The sequence below is a fragment of the Mauremys mutica genome, chromosome 2 (assembly GCF_020497125.1).
Source record: "Mauremys mutica isolate MM-2020 ecotype Southern chromosome 2, ASM2049712v1, whole genome shotgun sequence".
NCBI lineage: Eukaryota > Metazoa > Chordata > Testudines > Geoemydidae > Mauremys > Mauremys mutica.
In genome coordinates, this window is record NC_059073.1 from 224226646 (window position 1) to 224251290 (window position 24645).

A 24645-nucleotide genomic window follows, 5' to 3' on the forward strand; every position below is an offset into this window, starting at 1 on the left:
ATTCTCTTATTGGTCTCTCCAACTGTGGTGGCTCTATAGCCCACCCTTTTCCTTCTTGTTTATTTTTAAATGCACTTCAGAACTAAACTGGAGCCACGTGGTGTATGGTGGAGTAACATGGTAGATGGACTTTTGTGTCAAAAATAAAGTTGGTGAAAAAGACATAGACATTTACTCTGAAAAGGTTCAAGTGTCTAGCTTATGAATCTCAGTTCCAGTCTTTAAATCAACTAAGTTATATAACTGATTTTTTTCATGTTGTGTGGGGTTGCCAGGGTTGCAGTGGCTTTTCCATGAAATATGAATAACAAAATATAAAAATATGTATGTGGGCCTGCATATTTGTGTAGTCTTGCCAATTTTTGACCTTGTAATTGGCATGGATATACACTATTAGCCATACAGGGAGACCACTGGAAAGTGAAATTATTTTAAGAGGTAGTATTTTTTGAGATTATGTAAGGAATTGTGGAAAACTGCATTACAACACATTTTTCCCTACAGTTTCCTGTACGGTGGGGCCTCAAAAATCTTCAGAATGTCCCTAGAAAGTGTTTATTTTCATATAGCTACAAATAAGTGCATACAGGTAGTGGTCATAACAAACCCATCTTTTCCTTTAGATTTAAACAAGTATTGAAACTTACAAGGCGTAAACATGTTCAGAATATAAAAGCTGAAATATTTGTGTTTTAATATTTAAATTCTTAAATAATTGTGTATAACATTTTCTGAATAGCAGGCATCATACAGATGATGCCTTGTCATTGTACCTGCTCTTTGTGTGTCTTTTAGGTCTAATGTGCTGTAGTCACTGACAAAATCAAGTCTGAACTATGGTGAGAACTATAGTGCTAGGAAAGGTAGACAAGAGAAAACTGTATTTTAGTTTCTCCTGCCTCAGACATCGTCACTATGTTGCTAGCCAGGTTCTGGTTTCAGAATACTTTTGTGGATAACAAATAGAGATACACTGAACAGAAAGAATGCAGCTTGATTTCCAAATACTAAGCTGAGTATGCATTGATAGCAATTAGAAAAGGATTGCTTTGAATTACAAATAGACTAAATGTGATATTTGGGAATGAGATATATGGGACTAAGAACAAACACGAGATAACAGTAGTTAATAGTCACTTTTCTGACCAGACTCACATTTTCAAGAGTCCTATAATAACGATATTCCATTTACTAAAGTAAATAGAGATAACTTTCAGAACTTTTAACAATATGTCAAATCTGAAAATCTGATTCTCATAATTGTTTTTAAACTGCTTTATTACCCACTTGCATAGTTAATATATCCAATTTTTGGTTTGTATACAGAGAATTCTCTTGAGTGAAATTCCTGTAAAGTTACCTGTTCAGTCCATAAGAATAGCAGAATTTCATCATGATTAATGTATCAATGAATATCAAATTGACATCCACTGACAGTGATTTAAGATGTTCAGTAAACATGTTATAAAACTATTTTACATTTTAATTTTGATTCATAAAATCTAAAATATAAACATTTGTGAATATTTGGAACACCAGCTATGGAATGACATTACTGTAGAATCTAGCTTTGCTGTCCAGTAGTAAAAAGGAGTTATTTTTAGACACGTAGTTTTATGAACTGACAGTATTTAAATGTTTTATTTAAAACAAATACATTTCAGGACTGTTGTTAATTAAATATAATAATTGTTGTCTTGTTATTTATTATTGTTTATGTATTTGTTATTTGCTTAGGACCACAGCGTTAAAACTCACAAGATAAAATGTGTCTCTCTGATATTGCTCTAGTAACCTCAACTAGAGAAAGGTAGTGGTAACAAGAGCGGAACTGCTAAGCATGCCCACATAAGAATGTCATACTTAGGTAACAGAGTGTCCCTCAGGTCAGCCTACGCTAAGAGCAAAGTCAAACAAGGCTGAATCCTTGATGTTTTGTGTTTTAAGTATCTGAAAATTGTACACGACCAGCCTCGACCCACAAGACCTCAAATGATCATATGAGCGAGGCAATAAATTGATGGTAACTTGCCCCGGGCCCATGTTCTAGTTGTGGTGTTGATGAAAGTTGCATCTAGTGGTAACCTGTGCATGTAGATCCAGCTGTCTTTTCAGGCTTAATAGAGGGGGAAATCATTACATTTAATTGCACTGAAGGGAAACTGACTATGGTGGCTGAAAGTGCATGGCTGAAAAGCTCTGCATCTTATCAATGCGGTCAAGTGGAGATGCTTGTGAATACCACCAGATCAAGAGAATTGAGAAACCACTTGCTTTCCAAAACTCCACAGCTCAGCAAGATCTTGGCAATGCCAACAGTTTGTCAACCAGTGCTTGTCAACCCTCCAAAAAATGGCCTTCCAGCCTGGGATAGGCTGGTACATCTTCCTGACAGACATCACAAATGGAATTTTGTAGATATAGCAGAAAATCGCTTGTGTAGGAAAAGACATTCCAGAAATGATGTGCTGAGAAATGGACAGCAATCTTCACAGTTTCTACATGCTTCAGTTTGGACTAGCTCAATATTACATCCAGGTCCTGCAAAAGTGAATATTCAAGGCATGTCAAGTTCCCAGGAGTACAATATAGAAGAAAAAAAATGTAAAGGTAATTAGAATTATTATTCAGAACATAACAAATATTTAAAAAGAAAAGAAGCCAGAGTGTCTTTGGAGTTGATTAGGCTTTGGCCATAGATAACAGCTTTGTAATATGGGGCAATCTAGCTATAGATGTTTTTCATGGCAATAGCTGTGGCTTTCAGTTTATCCTGCGAGTATTTCATCTTTGTATGTTTTAATATATTTATAAAGAGCTAAAGTGATGTACAATTTGAAATTTATTTTAAAAATTAATTTGCTATATACAATATATAACTAATTCCTGATGTCCCTTTAAAAAAGGGTTTTTTTTTTCTTTCTCTCTTTGTACCCTGACCAAAATTATTTCTTTTTGTGCCTGGTCTTTGTATAGTGAATATTCTTTTCCTTGAGCAGGCAGTAGTATTGAAAGTTCTGTTTTAGGACAGTCCTGTTTGTCCAAGCTAGAGCAGAGTTGCGAGGGAGGTGTTATGCCTTGTAAATGCGTAACTGTCACCACAAATTTGGTGGTTTTGTGGTTTATATTCCTTTTTAAACTGGAATAAATAGTTCGTCAGTGCTCTTCTCTCAAAGAAATAAATATATGTGCATAATGCTCTGAGGGAGGGACAACAAGTTGTTTTCTTTTACTTAAAGTCTTGCGTCACTCCAGAAGGAAAGATTATAGTGTCAGGAAGGATATCACCTCATGAAAAAGTTAAACTGGTCTGAGTACCTGATTTCTTTTAGATTTAGCTGCTCTTTACCTCAGAATGCCTTCTAGCTAACAGATGTCAGGTGTTGATCGCTTTAACGTCTTACTAAAGGCTGTCTGAAGTCTGCAGAATCCAGACAGCTCCATCAAAGGTTCTATTAATTAAGTTGTGTGTCAAACGTGTTAAAACAATTATCCATTCTTCTTCATTTTTGAATTAAAAGAACTTTTTACCTCAAAATTGTTTTGAGGGACGGCGACTTGAAAAAAGGTGCACATTTTAAGTAGCAGTAGTTACTTTGTCAAGAGATAAGCTGTCTAATTAACTAATGTCTTTTAACAGTGTCTTCCGATTATGAGACATGAGGGGACTTAACAAATTGGGTTGCCTTGGTCATAGGACTATAATTGTACTTACCAATGTTTGTTCAGTACTAGTCTTAAAAGTTTTCAAAAATCATTGAAGAATTTGCCTGTTTGTGCCATTTTGTCAGCAAATGATCAATAAACAATTTATTTATGACAAGACATGAGAACATCCTACACTGGAAATGAGCTATAAGGAAATAATCAAATAATGGCCAGGGTGAGCCCATAGAAAATTCTGCATTATGAAAAGAGACAACTTCATTCTTTGTAAACCAAATTTCTTCAAATTCATCAAGGGCACTTATCCTAACTGAGGACTAAGGTCATGACAAGTCTGAACCTTTCAGTATAAAATTAACCATTTTTAGTTAACCATAAATATTTTTCTCCATCAGTATATACAGTTCAGGGCCAAAGACATCATAAAACCCTTCTCTATAGTCGTCAGGGGATCCCCATTGAGTCCTGAATAATTCGTATGCTGTGTGACGCAATCCATATGATGGTGATTCAGAATATTTTTTTAAAAGGGAGATGGGGTGTCATGCACAGAACTGAGATAACATAGACCATAGCCAGACACATTCAGTTTGCAAACAGTCAAGAGAATACAACTCTTCTGGGGAATAGGGCACTCCAATGGTAAATTATACTCTACAGGTGTTGAATGTGTTTAATGGCTCTGCTTCTGCATGTGTCAGTGTTCTGGGTTGTCTTGGACACTGTGCTGATGAAATCATTGCCTAAGTAGGAATAATCACAGAAGTGTTTTTGTTAATGTTTACGTACGTTATTTTTGGTTGTTTTTATTCACAAATAAAAGAATCCACTATCCATTTAAATAAAAAAAACAAAATGCAGATACAATACACAAAAGAAATGGCTGAAGTAGAAACTGTGAGTATTGTTTTCAACTCTGCTTCCAGACTCTTTGGTCCCAGTCCTGCGATCCTTCCTTAGGTAATTAGTCCCATTCTGGGACCTGAGTGAGGACTGTTGGGTCAGGCCCCAAGAGATTCAAATGAAAATGTTTCAGCAACATTTTGGTTCTAATAGTGATGTTAATTTTTGGCACTGTTTTATGATCTGTTTCCAAGGAAACAAGTGTCTGCAGGACTATAAACCTGAGTTTTATGTCGACAGCTAAACACTAGCATATTGCAAGTGGAGACACTCATGCCCCAGTACTTCTTGTCATATATATAGTATTATTATTTTTTGTCAAAACAGGCCTTTCCCATTTGGGCCCTTTTCTACACTCTCCCCAGTCTTTTCTAACTTGATTTCTTTGTGTTGTGGTATAATTACTCTCAGAAAAACAGTGCATCCGCTGTAGCATAAGTATTATTGATATTATTACAAAAAACAAATAAGATGAGACTTGATCTTGAAGAGAGAGAGACATCTGTTAACAGAGTTCTCCATATCATGGCCATAGATTCTCTATCCTAGGGTATTTTATATCAATTCTATTCATTTTCAGACAAGAAAGTTAAATTAAATGGGTGAGGAAAAGAGATGAGTGAAGGATAATTACTAAGAAGCTGATTGCCTCATTTGTCAAAACAAAATCACAAGGGGAAAGTATCTGCTGGAAACTCCAAACTCAGTTTTGGGAGATGCTTTTGAGTGGTGCTGAGTGCCCTAAACTGTGACAGAATTTCTGTCAGTGAGTGATGAGGGCATTACAGGATCGGGTTCTCAAGCTTCACCTCATATAGTTCCCTCCTCTCTCTAGGAAAAGGCACCACATTCTGGAATCCCCAGGAAATTCTAAGTCTTCCTGGGAAATTCAGGCTGCTTCCCTGCAGATCCCAAGGCAGTAATGCATGTAGCCTGGCATGCCACACTGCAGCCTAACTTCACTCTTTTCCACTTGCTTTTTCCTCCCCTCCATCAGTGTAAGGTTCATCCAGCCCTACAGATATTCTACATCAAAAATATTTTGTCCTTTTTTTGATCATGTACCAAGCACTTACTTTCAGAGATGGAATCGGAACTGCATCTACCCTGGCACATTTAGGATCCATAATGCCTCACAACCGCAGCTTCACTGGTAATAGCACCCATGGAGGCTGTAGTGTGGAGAAGGCAGCCATTTTTACCACTGGCCCATGGATATTTCTGACTGGTGGTTTAAACACAGTAAGAACCAAACAGTGCCATACAACTGTGCTTCAGTAAGCGAAAGACAAATCGCCAGGGTCAGACAACCCAGTGAATACTGTCTACACTACAGCCTCCAAAATTACAATCACTGACTGGGTGTGATGGGGTTTACAGACCCTTCACTAAACCAGAGCAAGGCATGAGGCAATATTGGGGTTGGGAGGCCCCACCCTTCGGGAGTTGTGGGGCATGCTCCGGGCAGAGGAATAGTTTAAAAGGGCACGGGCAGCCCAGGGGAAGGCGGGGAGGAGCTACAGGCTGCAGCAGGGAGTGAGGCTGATGCCTGGAGCTTTGGACAGTGTGACTATGACACTGGTGAGAAGATGCTGGAAGCAGTGGTCCAGATTCCTCCCACCCCCTGCTTTAGAGTTGGGAACCCAGGAGAGGCTCCAAAGAGCAGGATTCCTCCATCCCTATGGCAGACTAAACTGCTGCGACTAAGACTGATCAGTCCCTAAAGGGAGAGACCAAGAAGGGATGTAACTTGGGATGGACCAACAAGTAGTCCGGACATTAAGCCCTGGGTTGGGACCTGCTGGACCTTATCCCCCACTCCCCTCTATCATGACAGAGCCCTGAGGAGAGGAAGAAGGGACCCCCAAGAGGGGCTGATTCTTCCCATATAGGACCTCGCAGGGCCCCCTCCAGAACAGAGAGACTAAAAAGAACTATGGAGCCATGGCCTGACCACTTGGCCAGATGGCTTTTGGATTGACCCACTACACTGGGGGAATGCAGGAACTAAATTTGTTGTAAAAGCAGCAGAGAGTCTTGTGGCACCTTATAGACTAACAGACGTTTTGGAGCATGAGCTTTCGTGGGTGAATACCCACTTCGTCGGATGCATATACATGACTCTTTGCTGCTTTTACAGATCCAGACTAACACGGCTACCCCTCTAAATTTGTTGTGTTGTTGATGCAGACCAGTGTGGCCCACAAGTTTGTTTGTTGTCTTGCAGATGAATCCTAGACTCTCTGGCATGTCAGAGTCTCTCAGTGCAACAATCTGTTCTCTGAATCTAGGCAAGATTTTTCTTCCAATTGCTGGAGCACAGTTTTCAGAAATACATATATGTTATACATATACACCTCTACCTCGATATAACGCTGTCCTTGGGAGCCAAAAAATCTTACCGTATTATAGGTGAAGCCGTGTTATATTGAATTTGCTTTGATCCACTGGAGTGCGCAGCCCCCCTCCACCCCCTGGAGCACTGCTTTACCACGTTATATCCAAATTCGTGTTATATCAGATGGCGTTATATTGAGGTAGCAGTGTATGTAACAACAGGTAATGCTAACCACCTAGATATTGCAAACATCTTCAACAACTGTTCTAGTCTTTCAATTTGAATGGATGCAATTTCTCAGTTCCCCATTCCACACTATATAAAAGGTTTAATTTCAAGTCTGTATCCCTTAAACTTTATAATATTTATTTTCTAATCTAAATTAGTCTGGAACTGAACATGTGTTGTTTAGTTCTTTCCCACAAACTCAGTTCAAAGCAAAGTGTTGGGGTGAAATCCATCCCCCATTGAAGTCTAAGCTGTACTCAGATTGATTTCAGTGAAGCCAGGATTTTATCCTGAGTATATGAATATTGTAACAGTTACCAATGCACCATCTCAGTTACTTTATTTCTTAAAAATGGAGAAAACTATCTGCTTGTTTTTCTAGAATAATGACAAACTTAAATTCCTTGCAGATTTAGTCAAAGGATTGACACCTACGTAGTCTTTATCTTTATCTTTACAATTTGCTAAATATAATTTATCTCAGATACGCTTGTTACTCTTTTCAGACTGGAACGTGTTACTAATACACGTCTTTACTCAGAAGAGGTAGTAATTGCTTAGGGATAAATGCTGCCTTGGGATATGAATGGAGCTAGGATTCTGGCTCACTTTACTGGAAATTACATAAGCATCTGGTGGCAAAATTTGTCCTTAATAATCTGTTGATTCTGTATCCATGGAATAAAATACACACAAATGTTACATGTCTACTCAAGCTGATACCAGGAAAGGTGTATTTGAAATGGCTCCCATACAGACAGTAATATAATGTTTCTGTCTTGACTAGATAAGCAAAGGACTATTTAAACTCTCAGACCTTTTTGAAAAGTCAGTGCATGACTTCCTTGTTAGTACCACGCTAAACAGAAGTAGATGGATTAGATCTTTGGTGTTGGTATTTAAAATGACAATATTTTCAAAAAAAGTTAGACTGAACATTTCCCTATGTTCATGTAACTAATTTTTTTAAATTGCTAATAATTAATTTTAGGTTATATCAAGCTTCTAATATATATAATTAATTATTAAATTAAATAACCAAGGATTTATTCAGGTAAACAGTGCTTGAGACATACCAATGGATAACATTTGGACATTTGAGGAAAAAAAATATGCTTAGGTATCCTGCACAGTTATTCTGTAGCATATAGTTTCATCTTGTTGCGAGCTCTTACATAAATTCACGTTAGATGTAATGGGAGTTGTGTGTGGTAATCAAAAGAAAATACCCTACTGCATGTGTGCAATGGTTTGTTTCTGGGCAATGATGGTACTGTATTCTCAGTAGATTAAAAGGTGTGTTTGTGTAACACACACAAACTAGTTACATAGCCTGGTATGTTAATGTGTTTCTGCATAAATAAATAATTGCAAAGGTTCCTGGTCATTTTGTGTCAAAGAAGGAAACTGTGACAAGTACTAAAATATTTGTGCACTCTTATCTGATGTTTACATACAATAGATCATAAAGGAAAAATAGTTCCCAAAATGTTTCCACCAAAAATTTTTTGATTCATTTCTACTGTACATTTTCAGCTTGAGTTGTGGCCTTGGCTCTATTTAATACTTTTTGGTAAAGAAGTTGCTTTTGTTTTCAAGGGAGAAGAGAAACTTGTCTTTTTTTGCCTTTAAAGAAATTAATAACGTGGCAGAAAAAAACGTCAGGCACAAGTATTTAATACTGTTTGGTAAAGAAGTTGCTTTTGTTTTCAAGGGAGAAGAGAAACTTGTCTTTTTTTGCTTTTAAAGAAATTAATAACGTGGCAGAAAAAAACGTCAGGCACAAGCAAATCAACATAGTAATATGTGGGGCTCATTTTTCAGTGCCCTACTTAAAACACCCTAAAAGGGACTGATTTTCAGAAATTGCCAAGCATCCATCCTTAAAAAATCAGTCCATTTAAGGTGTCTCAAGTTAGACACCCAAAACCACTCATTACTTTTGAAAACTTATGGCATAAATTCCACCTAAAACCAAAATGACACTTAAAATGTGTTTTTATAAAGCATATTACTGAAAGGTTAATTTTAAATTATATTTTGTTGAGTTTGAGACATTGAAAAACAGAGGACAGAGGTGTATGGTGTTTTGGGACTTATTTCTGGAGTTATTAGTAAACATTCCTTGCTCCAAAAGGAGTGTGTTGACACTTTCCACGATGAGAGTTCACAGGGACAATTTCATTCCTGAAACAACTCTGTTGAGTTCAGTTTTTGATTTATAGTTAGAAAAACAAATGTAAAGTAATCAGAAGGTGAAACAGAATGCATCAAATCTTGAGAAGTGAAGAGCAGCTGCCCTGGCATCAGTGAGAGTTGATAGTGCTTTGCACATCTCAGGATTTAGTGGTTTGGGCCATAATAAAATAGGTTAGTTGTGTCTGGAAGAAGAGGTCGTGTTCCGTCACGTACTCTTTAAATCTTTCCAAAATGTTACATGAAACTAACTAAGGAACAATGTGTCCTCCTCAAGTCCCATTCTTTGGCCTTTCAAGAGTACTTTTTAAGACCCAAGGCCTCATTTCAAGGTAGTTAGGCCCTGGCTGAAGGGGGGCCTTACTTCAGTTCATTTTTAAGAGTGGTGAATATTGTTTAACGTCAGTGAAACAATAACATTAAGAAACAGTTTCTTCTTTAATTAATATTGTTAATGTTGGTTTTGCTTCTCAATGACAAGGCGAACTTAGTGATCCAATGAATAATACAATCGTGCTACTGTTCTAACAAACATCTTGCCATATTGTAGCATGCCACTGAAGGAAAATTATTTGTCTAGGGGAAAATAGACACAATAGAAATTCTTTTTGGTGTAAAGAAAAAAGGGGGGGGAGATTAGATTAAAATGGGTGTAGTAGTACTAGCGTTTGAAGTGGTGAATTGTTATAAGGTCATATAGTAACTCTGTTTCTGAATTAATGATGTTATATGTTGATAGCTTGAGTGCTTATATAAAATGACTGGGGAAACCCTGTAATCATGCTTTATTTGCGATCAAATATAAATTCAGTACTTCGTTACTGAAACATGCAAACAAGATGAATGAAATGTAATGGCAAACCAATTAGCTTTTTAAGCAGTATCCTATTTGCTGATCAAGACAAATTATTTTGAAGTTTCCCACCTGTTGAACTCAATAGAAATTACCTACCAAAATCACTGAAGTTTTAAAAAGCTGCTTTCCTGTAAATGCATTAATAAGCAGCGGGGAGTTCATGTATGTGTGTGAGGCATGGGAGGTTCATGCAGATAATTCTGTAAAACAAAATCAATAAAGCTGATGACAGATTAAGATGCTAAAATTTGTAAAATTAGACTACTGTTTGGGTCAACACCACAGCACTATTGGATTTTCTATGGGTTAATGCTAAAAAACAGGATTATTGATTTTAGGATTTTCAGCATATCCCCTCTGGGAGTTCTTAGGAGGTCTTTATAATGCTTCACACTTAAGTTGACAACTATAGTGACATAACTGTCCTTGCCTTAGTAATCATTGTCTAATCATATTGGAGGGGGCTGAAATGGTTTAGAAATGATTATTTCTAACAAACAGTTGGGAGGGTTGTCTGGCCATAGCCTTCTTTGTCTGGTGGTCATTGCTACCTGTCTGCCATCTTCCCCAGGAATTACAGTCACAGATTAAGACCTTTGACTGTCATAAATCTGCTTCCCAATATGTTTGATTGGCAGGGGAGCTCACAAGCCATCCCAATATAAATAGGATTTTAGCACATAAGGTGCTGCTCCAAAGTAAAACACGCTGTTTTGCAATCGACTTTGTTGGCGTTGTTTATTCATTTCTCCTTTCGCATTCCATGTGTATGCATGTCTGTGTGTGCATGCATGTGTGTGTGTGTATATGTAAAGTAGAAGCTGAGATCAGATAACAAAATGAACTACTGTATGCAAGAAATATATGAAGTGCATCCTGCTGATGGTAGCAATTGCTACATGCAGTCTACCGATTATTGCACATATATTGAAGATAGTCAGGGTTACAGCAGTTGTGAAGCTCAGGTCCTGCACAATAACAACATATATATGGAACAGGCCTGGGCGGTGAATCAGCCATATACCTGTAGTTACCCTGGAAACGTGTTTAAAAGCGAGTACTCTGACATGGACATGGCCCTGAATCAGTACAACCAACCTGAATATTTCACAGAAGAAAAATCTACTTTTTCTCAAGTGCAGTCGCCATCGTACTCTCAGAAGAAAGGTAGGGGCAATTTATTTACATAACCACACAAAAAGATCTGTTTTTGTTTTTTTGTTTTGCTTTAAACTTGCAGTTGCATCAGTTTGCTCAGATACATCTTTGAATGTGAAGGCTGCCTGTTCAAAATTGAAAGCAGCAGCAGGTTGCTAGGTGATTGAAAGATTTTCTGTGAATGATGAGGATTTCCAAGCACTTTTTTCTTAATCTGTAAAAGCCATTTTCAAATATATCGCTAGTTCTGCATATTGCATGTTCGTTATGTTCATTTACTGTATTTCATCAGACTGAATGAGAAAGTTTCCCTTGCAAGATGTGTTCACTGTGTGTCCTTCAGTTTGGATGTGCTTCATATTTTCTGGTTATATAAAAATAATTTTTGTTTGTCCTTGACATCATTAAATGTAAATAGTGTTTAATTGCTAAGTAGCTCCATATCAAACAGAATTTGTTAAAAATAGAACTGTAAATGTTCATTAAAAAATAAATGATTTAATTTAATATAACTGATGTGCTTAAAATGAAAAGCTGAAAATCATATAGTTTCTAATTATTAAAGGCAGTGAAACTGGAAATTCAAGAATAAAAGATAATGCAATAATGACACTTTATTTTCTCCTCGAAAAAGTTGATCTAATCAAAATGTTTGTAGAATATATTCCAATTGTAATATCCATTCCCCGTCGGGTTAAATCACAGTTCATTTTTAAATTTTCCATAACATTCCTTTATAGAATTTCCCCTGTTATTTTTAAATGGATAAAATAGGTATAATTTTTCAAAAAGAACCCAGAATATTAGCAACTGTGTGCAAATAATTTAACATTATGCATTCTATTTGAAACTAGCTTAAAACTTGATGCAGGCATTTTATAAATATACATTATATATCTGCATTAAGATATATTTCACTTAGCCTAAGTAAAGAATATAAGGGCAATATCATTTGTATCAAGATGGTGCCCTTTAGTTGTTAAGACCTGTGTGCAATTAATCAAAAACCTAGTGAATCTAATGTAACTAGCTAGGGAACAGACACTATTTGCTATTTTAAAGTGGCTCTGTAACCAAAAGTAGTCTGTTTAATATTATTAGGAACACTGAAAACCCTATAGGAAATATTCATTAGAACTTGGTGCAATAAATCTGTAACTTCAGTAGAAAAAATATCTCTGTACTGTATTTCAAACAGCATAGTATTTCATGATGATAAAGGCATTTGTCTAAAAACTAATCCAAATCTAGGAAAAGAAAACCCAGAGAACGTGATCATATTAAAAATTAAATAGTGCATGTTTTTCTACTTGTAACATTTTAAAGGTCTTTTAAACTAGGTGGTTTTAAGTGATACATTTGTAACTTTGTTGTAGACTTTGTTCATATCTTTATCTTTGGCAGTAAGATACCAGTCATGATGAATTTATCATATAAAATAGGGATTTGCCACTGCATGTGTCATTTTACTATGTTAAAGGATCCTAAGTAATAATTATCTATCTCAAGGCTTAAAACAAGTTGTTTTAGCACATAGACGTGATATTTTTAGTAATCCATGAACAATATTCCTACCTGTTGGTAGGTCTTAATTTCCGAATATAGTGTAATCATTTTTTAAAACTCCCTGTTCAGTGTTTGCAATATATTGCACCAATTTCATCAGAAGTCTCAGAGATTTTCATTTGGAACAGGCTCTCAATCACACTTAAATGTTGGTGCCTGTTGCACATTGATCATGTACAGAGAACATGCACAGTTTTTATGGATTCTTTAAACCTTGATCTCCGTGGACAGCAATAAAATATAAAACCTAGTCAAATGCTATGTTTGCCAAACAGAAGAAATCTAAGAAGTTGCAGGCATGTTCGTATTTCTTTTTTATGTGATGCTTTCAACCAAACTGTCATAAAGTTAACACATCTGTTAATCCTGTCCTGACAACAGAAGGCACTGCACAGGACGTGTGTGTCTGTATTGATCCAAAATTGATTTTTTTGTTTGTTAGTGAAGCCTTAGTAATAGCTCATTAAGGCAAAATTAAGACTCAAGGCAGGTGTCCTGGAGCAGTCCTTATTGTTGCAACTGAGCTTTCTGTTAGTTCCATGAAATTCCTGTTAGTCTCAATAATGTTCAAGCTGGTCACTGTGTATTCTCCAGTAATAAAGTTGTCTAAACTTTTAGTCTTCGGGTTATTCCCTATTAAAAGATTAAAAAAAAATTCAAATCTTTCAGATGCTAAAGAAAGCCAATGTTAATAAACGGGTCCTTACTGCCTTCCTTACCTCTCAACCCCTCATGGAGAAATTGAGAAACTCACTAATAAAAATCAAGAACAAAAGGCCCATGTAACATGAGGGATAGTTACTAAAGGAGAATAATAAGTTCTTAGAAAATTAAGCCAAATGATCTACAACATCAGAAAACACCTTATCCTACTCCTAGCTATCATTGCACACTAGCAATCTCATTATTGTCTGTTTTAAATCATAATCCTTGATGAGACACCTGAATAATAAGGAAAAATTGTGTAAGTTCCTGAAAATCAGGAGCAGTTGGGTGGTGTCTGCTTCCTAGTTTTTGTGGCAGTCAGGAACTTCTGTGCTGTACTGCACGTTATTGAAAGATGGCAGCACATTATTATGAGAATTTATTATTTGTATGTTGGTCATGCATAGAGGCCACGGCCCGATGTAACAGGCACAGAGGAATAACTTGCTCTGCTTCTGTCTGACGTAGCTATTTGTAGCCATTAGAGCAGAGAGCTGAGTGCTCTTCCCAAAAGGGCCTGAACCTACAAGACTGTATTCACTGTAGTTTCCCTGATTTCAATGGACTGCTCACATAAAGTAAAGCTTTGCAGAATAAAACACCAGTCAGCTGATATCAAGTTTTCTGTTCCATGAACTTCAACCTTAGTACAGCCTGATGAAGGGGGCCAACATAAGGTCGTCTTTACCATTTAAGCCTTGCATAGGGGCTACATGGCTGTCAGGCAGATGAATTCCTAGACGGGGTGTCCATGTACCATCTCTGCACCAGCCTTGCACAGGCCAGTGAGGAGAAATGCATGGGGGCAGGTAGGGATGAGCCAGTTGAGGGGCCATAGAAAATCTGTTTATAGAAGTCCAGAAGCCCCAGTATCCCATGACACTGGTGTGACGGAACTGTATATGCTATTCCCTCCTGTAGGCTGAAACGGGATGGGACTGCAGAACAGCTCCCTCCCTGAACCTAGGTTTGGGGTTGGATTTCACCTCCCCAGCTGCATAAAGCCCATGTACTTGGGTGAAATCCTGGCATCCGAGATATTGGTGGCAAAACTCCCATTATTTTCAATGGGGCCAGGGTTTCACCCTCAGACTTTATGCAGGTGGAGTAAATTTCACCCTGTGTGAGTAAAAAATATGCACATCAATAAAGATTTGTAAGCTGGGACTCTGAGTCCAAGGTCAGATGGTGACAAAACATTCAACCTATCTGTGTCTCAATTTCCCCATCTTTACAACGAGGTTAATGTCCACATTTGCAAAACTCTTTAATATTGTGGGATCAGAGGTGCTGTGTATTTTTAAAGTATTATTCTTATCTCTTTATGCCTTTTCTGCCAATTTGCCTGCAACTAAGAGTGCATACAGTATAGTTGTCACAGTATACCAATTAATTAGTCCAAACTGAGTTCCTAACAGTGTGAAAGTCATTAGGTTATTTTCTGAATCACCAAGACAATGTGAAGTAGAGAATAGTTTGTCAAAATGTCTCCTTAAAAGAGCAATATAATATAATAAATTAATTAACACACACACAATTAACAAAACAGTAAATAGAGACTGCTCATTTTGTCATCTCTGGCCTTTGCAAGAAAACAACTGCCTGCACTTTAGCTGTCATTTTCAGGGCTTACAAAAAATAGGTATTCCTGGCTCGAGTGAGTAATTTAGAGATGATTGTGATGAGAAAAGGGGCATTTTTGCAACTGAACAGATCAGTGTGCATTTGGAGTCATAACTGCTTGATTTTTTGCAGTGACAAAAAAAAGTTTTGACTACCTTTTACCACTGTTACCCAGCAGAGCCAAAAGAGCTATGGGAGAGAAAAAGGGATTCTACATTTGCCTTGCACATCACCAGCAAAATTGTTAACTAAGTGACTTAGGTTGCTGTTTCATTCACTTTCAGTGAAACTTAGGCTCCTAAGTCACTTCTGAAAATAGGACATAGACTCCCAAGTCACTTAGATGTGTCTTTGAAATTCTGAACTTAAGTCCCAAATGCAAACTGCTTAATATTGGTAATAAGGCCCAAGTCAAAAAGAACACGGCTTGACTTTTTAGCATTATTTACACTAGCACATTCTGTATCTATAGTTAGCCACAGATGCAATTGCTCGAAGGCTGGCAGCAGTTTAAGTGATAGTGCAGATAGAGCTAAACTGTTTTCAACCCCATGTCAAGAACACTTGCTCAAACTGTGATATTATTGATAAAGGTTCTGAGCCCAGCCCAAGTGTTTTGGGCTAGTCCGTATTAAAAAAAAGTCACATCTTTACTTGTACACTGAGCACAGTTGGAATCACTGTAAAGAAAACAAACAGGGAGCCCTGAAATGGCATCTTTGCAGAGTCACTTACCAGAGTTTAGTCCTCCTGCGAGACAAAGAATAATGTAAAGTCAAAAACGCAGGCCAGCAAGCTAATCAGCTGTCCAGGGAAGTGTGAATTTGTTTAATAACATTTTCTCTACTTCAGTGCTTTACAAAACATGAAGCACTTTTCTCAAAGATAACTTCTGAATAAATGAGGAAGAGAAAACAGGCAGCTTTGAAGAGGCCCAGTCAAAATTGATCAAACACAAAACTGGAGATAAATAATAATAATACATAGTATCTTTCCCCATTTTTCAGATGGGAAACATTTGGCACAGAAAGGTTAAGTACAAAAATGCCTATTGTAATACAACAATTCAGTGCCCAAAACTCAATTTCCCTGGCTCCCAGCCCTGGAAATTATCCCAGGAAAACTCACTCTCTCTCTCTCTCTGCCTCTCTCTGCATTTGCACACACACACAACCTCTCTCTGCATTTCGTTGATTCTGGTCACTTTTTTATAATTGTCAGGTGTTACAATATGTTAGTGTCAGATTGAATCATCAGAACATTAATGTAAATTTACCTTTCAGGTTGGATACAGTACAAAATAGGTCAATATAGTAATACATTTTCTTTCTTCATTTTCACAGTACATGCAGTGTGTGTCAGCACTATCTATCGTAGGGACAAGTCCCAGAACACTTATGTTAATGAGAAGCCCTTTCTCATGCAAGTCGTCCCAGTGGGGGAAGTAAGGATTGCAAGAGTAGGTCTGTGTATCCTACCATATGCTTAGGGCCCTACCAAATTCACGGCCATGAAAAATGCATCACAATCTGTGAAATCTGTGACACCCCTCCCAACTCTTTTTTTGGGCCAGGACCCCTAAAATTATAACACTGGGAAATTTCAGGTGTAAATAGCTGAAATCATGAAATATATGATTTTTTAAATCCTATGACCATGAAATTTACGCACATGAACTGTGAATTTGTTAGGGCCCTACATATGCTGTAGCGCATTGATACAATGAAAATGCACTAAAATACTAGTATTGTTAAAAACAGGTCTCTTTTCCTGTGCAAAGGCTAAAATGGGTTTTTCTGCTTGTAAGCAATGAGTCTAAGATTGCTCTATTGCAGCAGCAAGAATGTAACCGTGAACAACTATTGGTACGTAGGAATTTTTTTTTTCAGATCCATGTCACACATCTCACTCTTCTGTTGCTGAAAGTGGTCATAGAGTTTTTCTGAATGGCAGTTTATTAGCTAGCCTAATATTAAAGCATCTGACGTGTTTGTCAGCACAGTGGGATGCTCAGACCTGAAGGCCTGGTGCCCCTACAACTTGAGAAGTTCTTAACTTTTATTATAACTGAAGTTTGTTCTTTGACTCTCTAAAAATGGATTTCCAATTTCTCTGGAGAACAGAAACATTTAGAACAGATATCTTTTCCCCAGCAAGAGTTCAGGGGCATTTTATGGAGGTCGGAGGCATTTTCTTTTGATTAGGTGATTGATCCTATGAGTTTCCAAGTGCCTTTCATGTAGCATAAAGCTCTGTGAGCTCCCAATGGCTGTAAGTGGACATTGAAGACAATTGGCCTTTCACAGGAGATATTCTTCACCTCGTGAGATTGGCCCCATAATATTAAGTCCATTGCAATTAAAAGCTGCAGGACAATCTAATAGTCTATAAAACAGACACTTCCGCCCTCATGGAGCTGACTAAGCAGAAACAGACCACCTGCCAATAGACGTATATTTGAAAAGCAGGGCAGGGCCAAGATGCATAGGTGATAAGATCCTCCTTGGTTTTGTGAGTGGTTGTAGACAAGTTTTCTTTCTTTATTCTTTTTCCTAACTGTATTTGAGGGAGTGGCAAGAATAGCAAGCTGTTATCTGTTCCATTTCCCCTCAACTTTGGAAGAATGCCATGGGCCATGAGTTCTGCTGCAAGTTGTCAGCTCTTCAGATTATTATACACATATAGCATTCAAAAACAGACCACAAAGTATGACAGCATGGGTTATCCTCCATAGATCAACAGATCTGATTCTCTTTCAGCATTGCCAGAAGCTGGGAATGAGTGACAGGGAATGGATCACTTGATGATTACCTGCTCTGTTCATTCCCTCTGGGGCACCTGACATTGGCCACTGTCAGAAGACAGGATACTGGGCTAGATGGACGTTTGGTCTGACCCAGTATGGCCATTCTTATGGATGATAGCCATGATAACTCCTATGAGAAGTAAACTTTTCCTGCCACACCTGTAGAAAGACGCTATAGGCAAAAACTCAATTTGTTCAGGTATTATGGATTGAAGACAGGATTGCACATAATGGATTATGACACATGTTACTCTAAGGTAAGGGCAACTACTCTGCTGAGCAGTTAGTCTTGCCAAGAGAGTAAGATTAGTCAGATTGGCAGGTGGTAGTCTGGAAGGCAATGGAGTTATCTGTTAGACTGCAAGAGAAATACCAAACCTATGACAGGTCAAGGTCATTAACTTTTATTTGTGTTCTCCCATTCAGAGCAAAGGTTTGCAGTTGGGAATTAAGATGAACAATGTCAATTGTACTGGATAGATAAACAGATAATGATGAGGATCAGACACCAAGCTGTATGCAGCGTGCTGTGTCTGTCAGATGAGGTTGAGAGGCTTGCAGTACACCTGGGTTGAAATCACCAGGGAATAAAGTTGGTTAATATTATAACTCGCAGTGATATTGCTTTCATTAAGAATTTCTTAGCAAGGTAGTGCTGGATGGCTCCAGCTTGACTGTTGAGTATAGATTCTGAATAAGGCATGCAACAATAATCAAGATCAGAGACGGCAAACCTCACAGACGACTTGTCGCTGGCCGTGATATGCTCCTGGCAGAACACCTGGGTAATCCTGTCCAGACGATGTCTGCTTCTCCAACGTTGGAAATTATATTTTCAGCCAGAAATTATTAAATTCACCAGAGATGTGAATTTACTGCCGAAGTGAGAGACAAGTCTCCATCTACCCTTCCTCTGTCTCTTTCCTGGCAACTGCTGCTGGGAGAAACGGAAGAGGTGTCAGCTCCTTTATCCCTTCCTGAAACTCAGTTTAAGTTATTTGGGTTATTTTTCCCTAGGAATAAATCTAATGCCATTCTACTGCTGCCCACAGTTCTCCCAAGCAGCAGCACTGTGCAGTAATGCATAATTTCTATGCTGCTTGACAGATTTAGAGTAGCAGCAATTAATTTTTCTCTCCTGCTGCTTGATCCAGCTATAAGCAATAGCAAAAAGCATGGGGGCTGCCGTTGGAAGACAACGCTTCACTGATTTATGCTCAGATCACAGTTGGAAGGTTATCATCACAATGATAATGGCTAGAACCGTATTTTTGTAATAAAAGCTTAGATTTATAGGAATTCATTAAGTAGGTCCCCTTGTTCCCTTTGGCCAGATTCCTGCCTACTTGGAGCATGTGGATTTTTTTAAACACTGCCTAGGGCCCTATTTCTTCCTCCCCAGTACTTGGTGGCCCAATACGTTTCTGGGAGAAAGGTTAAAAAACAAATAAGAAAATGAATATGATTCTCAGATTTTGTAAATACAAAGATTTGGGGGCAGAAATATAAAAAAGAGAGTTTATCGCTTTCACTTCTCCAAAAGTTTAATCACACAAGTGCCTGCGATAAGAATTCTCTGCCAGTGTTTCTTATTGACTTAGCAGAAGAGCAGTACCACTCCTAACTGCAGAATTGTAGACTAGGAGCATAATCCTGCAAAGTTCTGAGCACCCCATTTCACATTTTAAATCAATGGGAATAGAGGGCACTTAGCACATCGTAGAGTCTGGTTATAAATGTGTAAGATCAGTACAATGAAAACTTAATATTGGGTACAAACAACCCATCTTACTTTGGACTGTTCTCACATTCAATAATGCCATTTTTATTTTCTAACTGGAGTGTGTCTTTAGGGCCGTAGGCTTGAAGTTCATTTGCCTTCTTGCCATGTAGAAAAAAGTTTGCTATGATCCTTAAAAGTGGGACGTTCCAAGGCAGCGAAGGATAACAAGAATGGTTGCATATCTGCCCTAATATATACATTTATCTAAGGAGCAATTTCAAGCAAGTAGCCTCGCAGAGGGGAACTCTCGCCAGCTCTGCTGGCTCCTGGTCTAGCCCACCATGATGTATGTGGAGGCAGGTGTGAGTGGGAGGAGAAGTGGTGGAGCAGAGCTCCACTATTTTTAATCCTTCACTGGCAGAAGGTCCATTAGGCATCTGTGGTGTAAATTAGAATGGGCCCCCAGCTGCTCCTGCCTTCTCTGGGGCAGGCAGCCAGAGATCAAGAAGCTGTGATGAGCTCTGTGTGTGCAGCTTGGACACGGTGAGAAAGATGGCCTAAACCTAAATACTTGGCAACTTACTAGATCCCTTGGGACCTTTTACTTTCAGTAGTTTCTTGCTAATATAAGATCTTGGTAACTTCCCCAAATTCTATACTCCAAGTGGCACATCAGTAACCCCCAAGTTGCCATGGGGTTGGCCAGAAACTCTCAAACACCCTCATTTGGTCAATCTCAACTCAATAGGCCTTTGCTTTAGTCCTACTTCCCAGTCTGATCCCATTCTTCTCAGGACAGATCCCGTCTGATTTTTCTAAAATCGTCTTTCACAGAGCAGTTTCAGTTTCTAGTTCATTTTTCTACTTCTGGGGCTTGCCTCTCTGATGCGTTAGGCACAAGAAACCAGCAGCAGTCCACCTTGTAGCATAGCCCCATAGCTGCCTTCTATTGTTTTTATGATTGCTAAAGGAGTGGGTGGATCGGCTTATGTGGCCTGCATCTTGCAGGAGGTCAGACTAGATGATCATAATGGTCCCTTCTGATCTTGAATTCTATGATTATTGTTATTTATTATTTGCATTGTGGTGGTCTGCTGAGTCCCCACTCAGGTTTGGGGCCCTATTGGTCTGAGGGTACCTCCACACAGCAGCTGGGAGGACTAAATCCCAGCCTGGGTAGACATAAACATGCTAGCGCCTACATATCAGTGTGGCTGTGGCGGCACAGGTGATGACTCAGGCCACCATGGCTACACTGTTATTTTTAGTGCACTAGCTCGAGCAGAACTAGCACGTGTCTGTTTACCCACTCTGGGAATTACACCTCCTGGTGGCTATGTAGCCATACCCTGAGTGCTGTATGAACACACAAAGTGACACAGCCCCTGCCTCGAAGTGTTTACAGTCTAGTATAAGACAAAACACCACAAAAAGGCTCAACAAACAAGTGGAAGGATCTTGTTTACAGAAGTCTCCATCCAAAAGAGTCCCTCTAATTGCATTTGTTTTTCAGTTTTATTGACTAGTTTTGGTAACAATCCAGCCTTAAAAATGTCCAGTGCAGGAAAGATTTTTTAAAAGATATATTTACAAACCTTTGCATAAGAAATAACAATCCTGCCTTCTAAAAACCAGAGCAACCACTTCAATACCAGGCATTGGTAAACTAGTAAACGTTCTGTTCAGGTTCTCCTTTTCCCCTATAGGTGGCACTAGTATCTTCTCTCTCAGGGACTCTTCATCTGGGATCCTATACAGCAGTGATTTTCAGCCTGTGGTCCGCAGACCGTGGGGGTCCGCAGATTATGTCTAAGGGGTCCGTGAGCAGTTGCCATTAACATAGAACAGTGGTTTTCAATCTGAGGTCCAGGGCCTCTGCAGATTATGTCTAAGATTTCAAAAGGGGTCCATACCTCCATTTGAAAATTTTAGGGGTGTGAAAAAAGGTAGAGAACCACTGCTATACAGTATCCCTATCAACAATACAAAACTGAAAACCTTCGTCTAATCCCCCCTCCACCTCCCTGAATTTTGCAGGCTTGGATAAAATGGATGCGGATAAAAACCTTATTTTGTTTGGGTACTGCAAACCCTTTGCACAGCCAAATCCATCCCTTGTTTTGTCTATATATATCATGTATATAAGTTCAATATGTTTTGTATTTGTTTTTGTTTTGTTTTGTTTTAATAATTCTTTTAGAGTCATGTGGAAATCATTACCATTTTCCATTTCTCCCACAAAGTGAATCTCTCCTGGAAATCCCTGCATGGGATTATCCTTATGCAGAGACCTTCCTAAATAAACACATTTTGAATTCCATTAATTCTAAATTGTTTGAACAAAACTTTTGTTCTAATTATCTTATAGTTGACTTTGGTTTTAAATTTCTCCCTAGTTTAAAAATATATTTTTGTTACCTTTAGAATTATGTTTTGTGTTGTTTTTAAAATTAATTTTAAATTCTTTAAATACTTTTATAAAACTAAAATCTAATGTGTTATTATGGAAAAAGAACCAATCAATGCAACTGTTTTACTTAATAATATCCATGTTAATTTCAGGTGTTGGATGTATGGTAAATCAAATGAATGAGAAAAAAATGTGTCATTCTCCCACTCAGAGAGAGATACACACACCCATATTTGATTCTCACATAGAGAGTAACTGTTCTGTTTTAAATTCCACCTACACTAAATAAGTTACAGTAATACACACCTATGTAAAGTATGATTGATATCATTTTGGTTATATGCTGAATCATGCCTACAAAAATAGTTGGAAAGGAATACAATGTAAATAAACATTTCTGATTGATAGGATATTGAGTCTTTTAAGTAACCTGGAACTATCTTACTTCATGCTACAACCATATCAGATCACACAGAACAAAACAGAGAAAAAATAAATATTGTTGTATTTCTTGCATTTATTTTTTCCTACCTAAGACTTTGAGTTGAAAAGTGAAACATGCTCTATTTACTTGTATCAAATAATATTTTCTTCATTCCAAGAACAAGTTGCTGACTTGCCTCTGTAGACTTGTGTTACAAGTAGATACTGAAACAGCAGTTTTGAAAATTGTAGATTATTTTTATATGTTTCTGTCACATTTCTAGTATAACTTTTTTAACCAGGAGTGTCAATCAGTTTCTATGAAAAGTCAGAAGTAGGGACTAGGCAGAGAAGATCTGCATTATTTTATTGTTTTCATGCCACTTTCTCTTTTCCTTTACAGGATACATACCCAGTTACTTAGACAAGGACGAGCTATGTGTAGTATGTGGTGACAAAGCCACCGGGTATCATTATCGCTGCATCACTTGTGAAGGATGCAAGGTAAATAGCCAGGGTGGGAAGTTGGGACCTGGAAATGGCACTCCAGTTCATGTTCCAGTCACATAAAAGCTACTGTACTTGGCTGTCACATAAAATATAAAGGCAGATTAGGAGAGAACAAGAACATCTCTTACACATAATAATCCATGTGACTGGTTATGTTACTGATTCTTATATGCATCATGTATATGGTGTATTTTTGCAGACAGTTCACAACTGAAAAGAGGACAATACAATTATATTTTTCTAGCTTAAATTTTAGGAGTCTGTTTTCTATTTTTTAAAATATGTTTGACTAGATTCTTACCTGTTGCAAAGCAATATACTTCCATTGGCTTCAATGGAGCTGTGCTAAATCACACCAGGAAAGAACCTCATCTGTTGGTATGAATTATTTTTGACAAGTGCCACTATTCCTGTGTCTCTGATAATTATTGTTTAAAAAAAAAACCACACAGGCACTTGCAAACACAACATGAAGTACTGTATTTTAGAATCTATTGCCACTAATACATGATGCTTTTTTTCTTTTACTATTTTTCCTTCTATATCATGACTAATGATATATACTTTAAACCATGAACTGTATTTATAAAATTATATGAACAATTGTTTGTTTGTTTTAAATGAAGACAGAGATTGTTTCAGACAAACAAATGTAGAAAACTGCATGGTACAGGCATGTCCTTTTAAAATAATTCCTTTGCTGCAGTGAATTCAATTGAATAACACTGAGATCCTGTAAACAAGATATTCTCTTCCTGCAGAAAAGAAGGCATTTTAAGAAGACAGGACCACACAGTACACACTCTGGTGTCATACAAAGAGATGGGTGAATTACAGGAATCAGATGCAGATCTTTATTTCCCCAAAAATGTAGAGTATTTGGATCTGAACTCTAGGGTCATGTGTGTGCTGACAGGTGGATAGATAGATAGACAGATGCATATTTTATTAACATTTTGTATTTTAACACCATTCAAATTAGTAATTACCTGATCAAGAATAGCATGTGTGTTAATTTCCACAAACCAACAACAATTGCTCATAGTACCCATTCTGTACTGAGAGCAAGGTCTGTCCATTCAATCTTATCACACATACTGTGTTGCTAACATCATTGTTTTTCCAAAGTCTCTGCACAATATACTTTTTAAATCTTTCTATTGAACAAAAAAAAAATCCAGCAGGTTACAAGCAATACCAGCTGAATTCAAGAGTAGTAGGATAAAACATTAACACTCATGTTGAAATCATTTCTTAAATTCTGCAACATTGCCCAGCCTTATTTATAAGAAGACAAGAACCTATATCTAGTAGGTTTGTGGTAGCATATGCTGGGGGTGGGGGTGTTAAACATTTTTTTTGGAAAAGTTTGCTGGACTGAACTAATGATTCTTACATACTCACTTCCCCTAAACCCAGAATACAAAATAGGGCACAACTTAATCCAGCTATGCCGCTGTAAACTCTCTAGTATAGCCATAGCCTTATAATGTAATGTGTTCTTGGGCCCTATTCAGCCCTCTGGTATGTGTGT

The 24645-nt window shown here is 37.8% G+C and overlaps 1 protein-coding gene across 2 annotated transcripts in view; it reads left to right on the forward strand.

Annotated features, from left to right (window-relative positions):
* Positions 1–24645, forward strand: part of THRB (thyroid hormone receptor beta) — a 77624-nt gene that overhangs the window by 33011 nt on the left and 19968 nt on the right. The window contains exons 1-2 of one of the 2 annotated variants that reach the window (XM_045006075.1): positions 2034–2610; positions 23005–23105. In XM_045006075.1, the coding sequence (XP_044862010.1) occupies positions 2169–2610; positions 23005–23105 (543 nt within the window). In that variant the 5' untranslated portion in view covers positions 2034–2168. Of the gene's footprint in view, positions 1–2033; positions 2611–23004; positions 23106–24645 lie in introns of those variants that run through there. The other variant, XM_045006077.1, reaches the window with a different exon arrangement.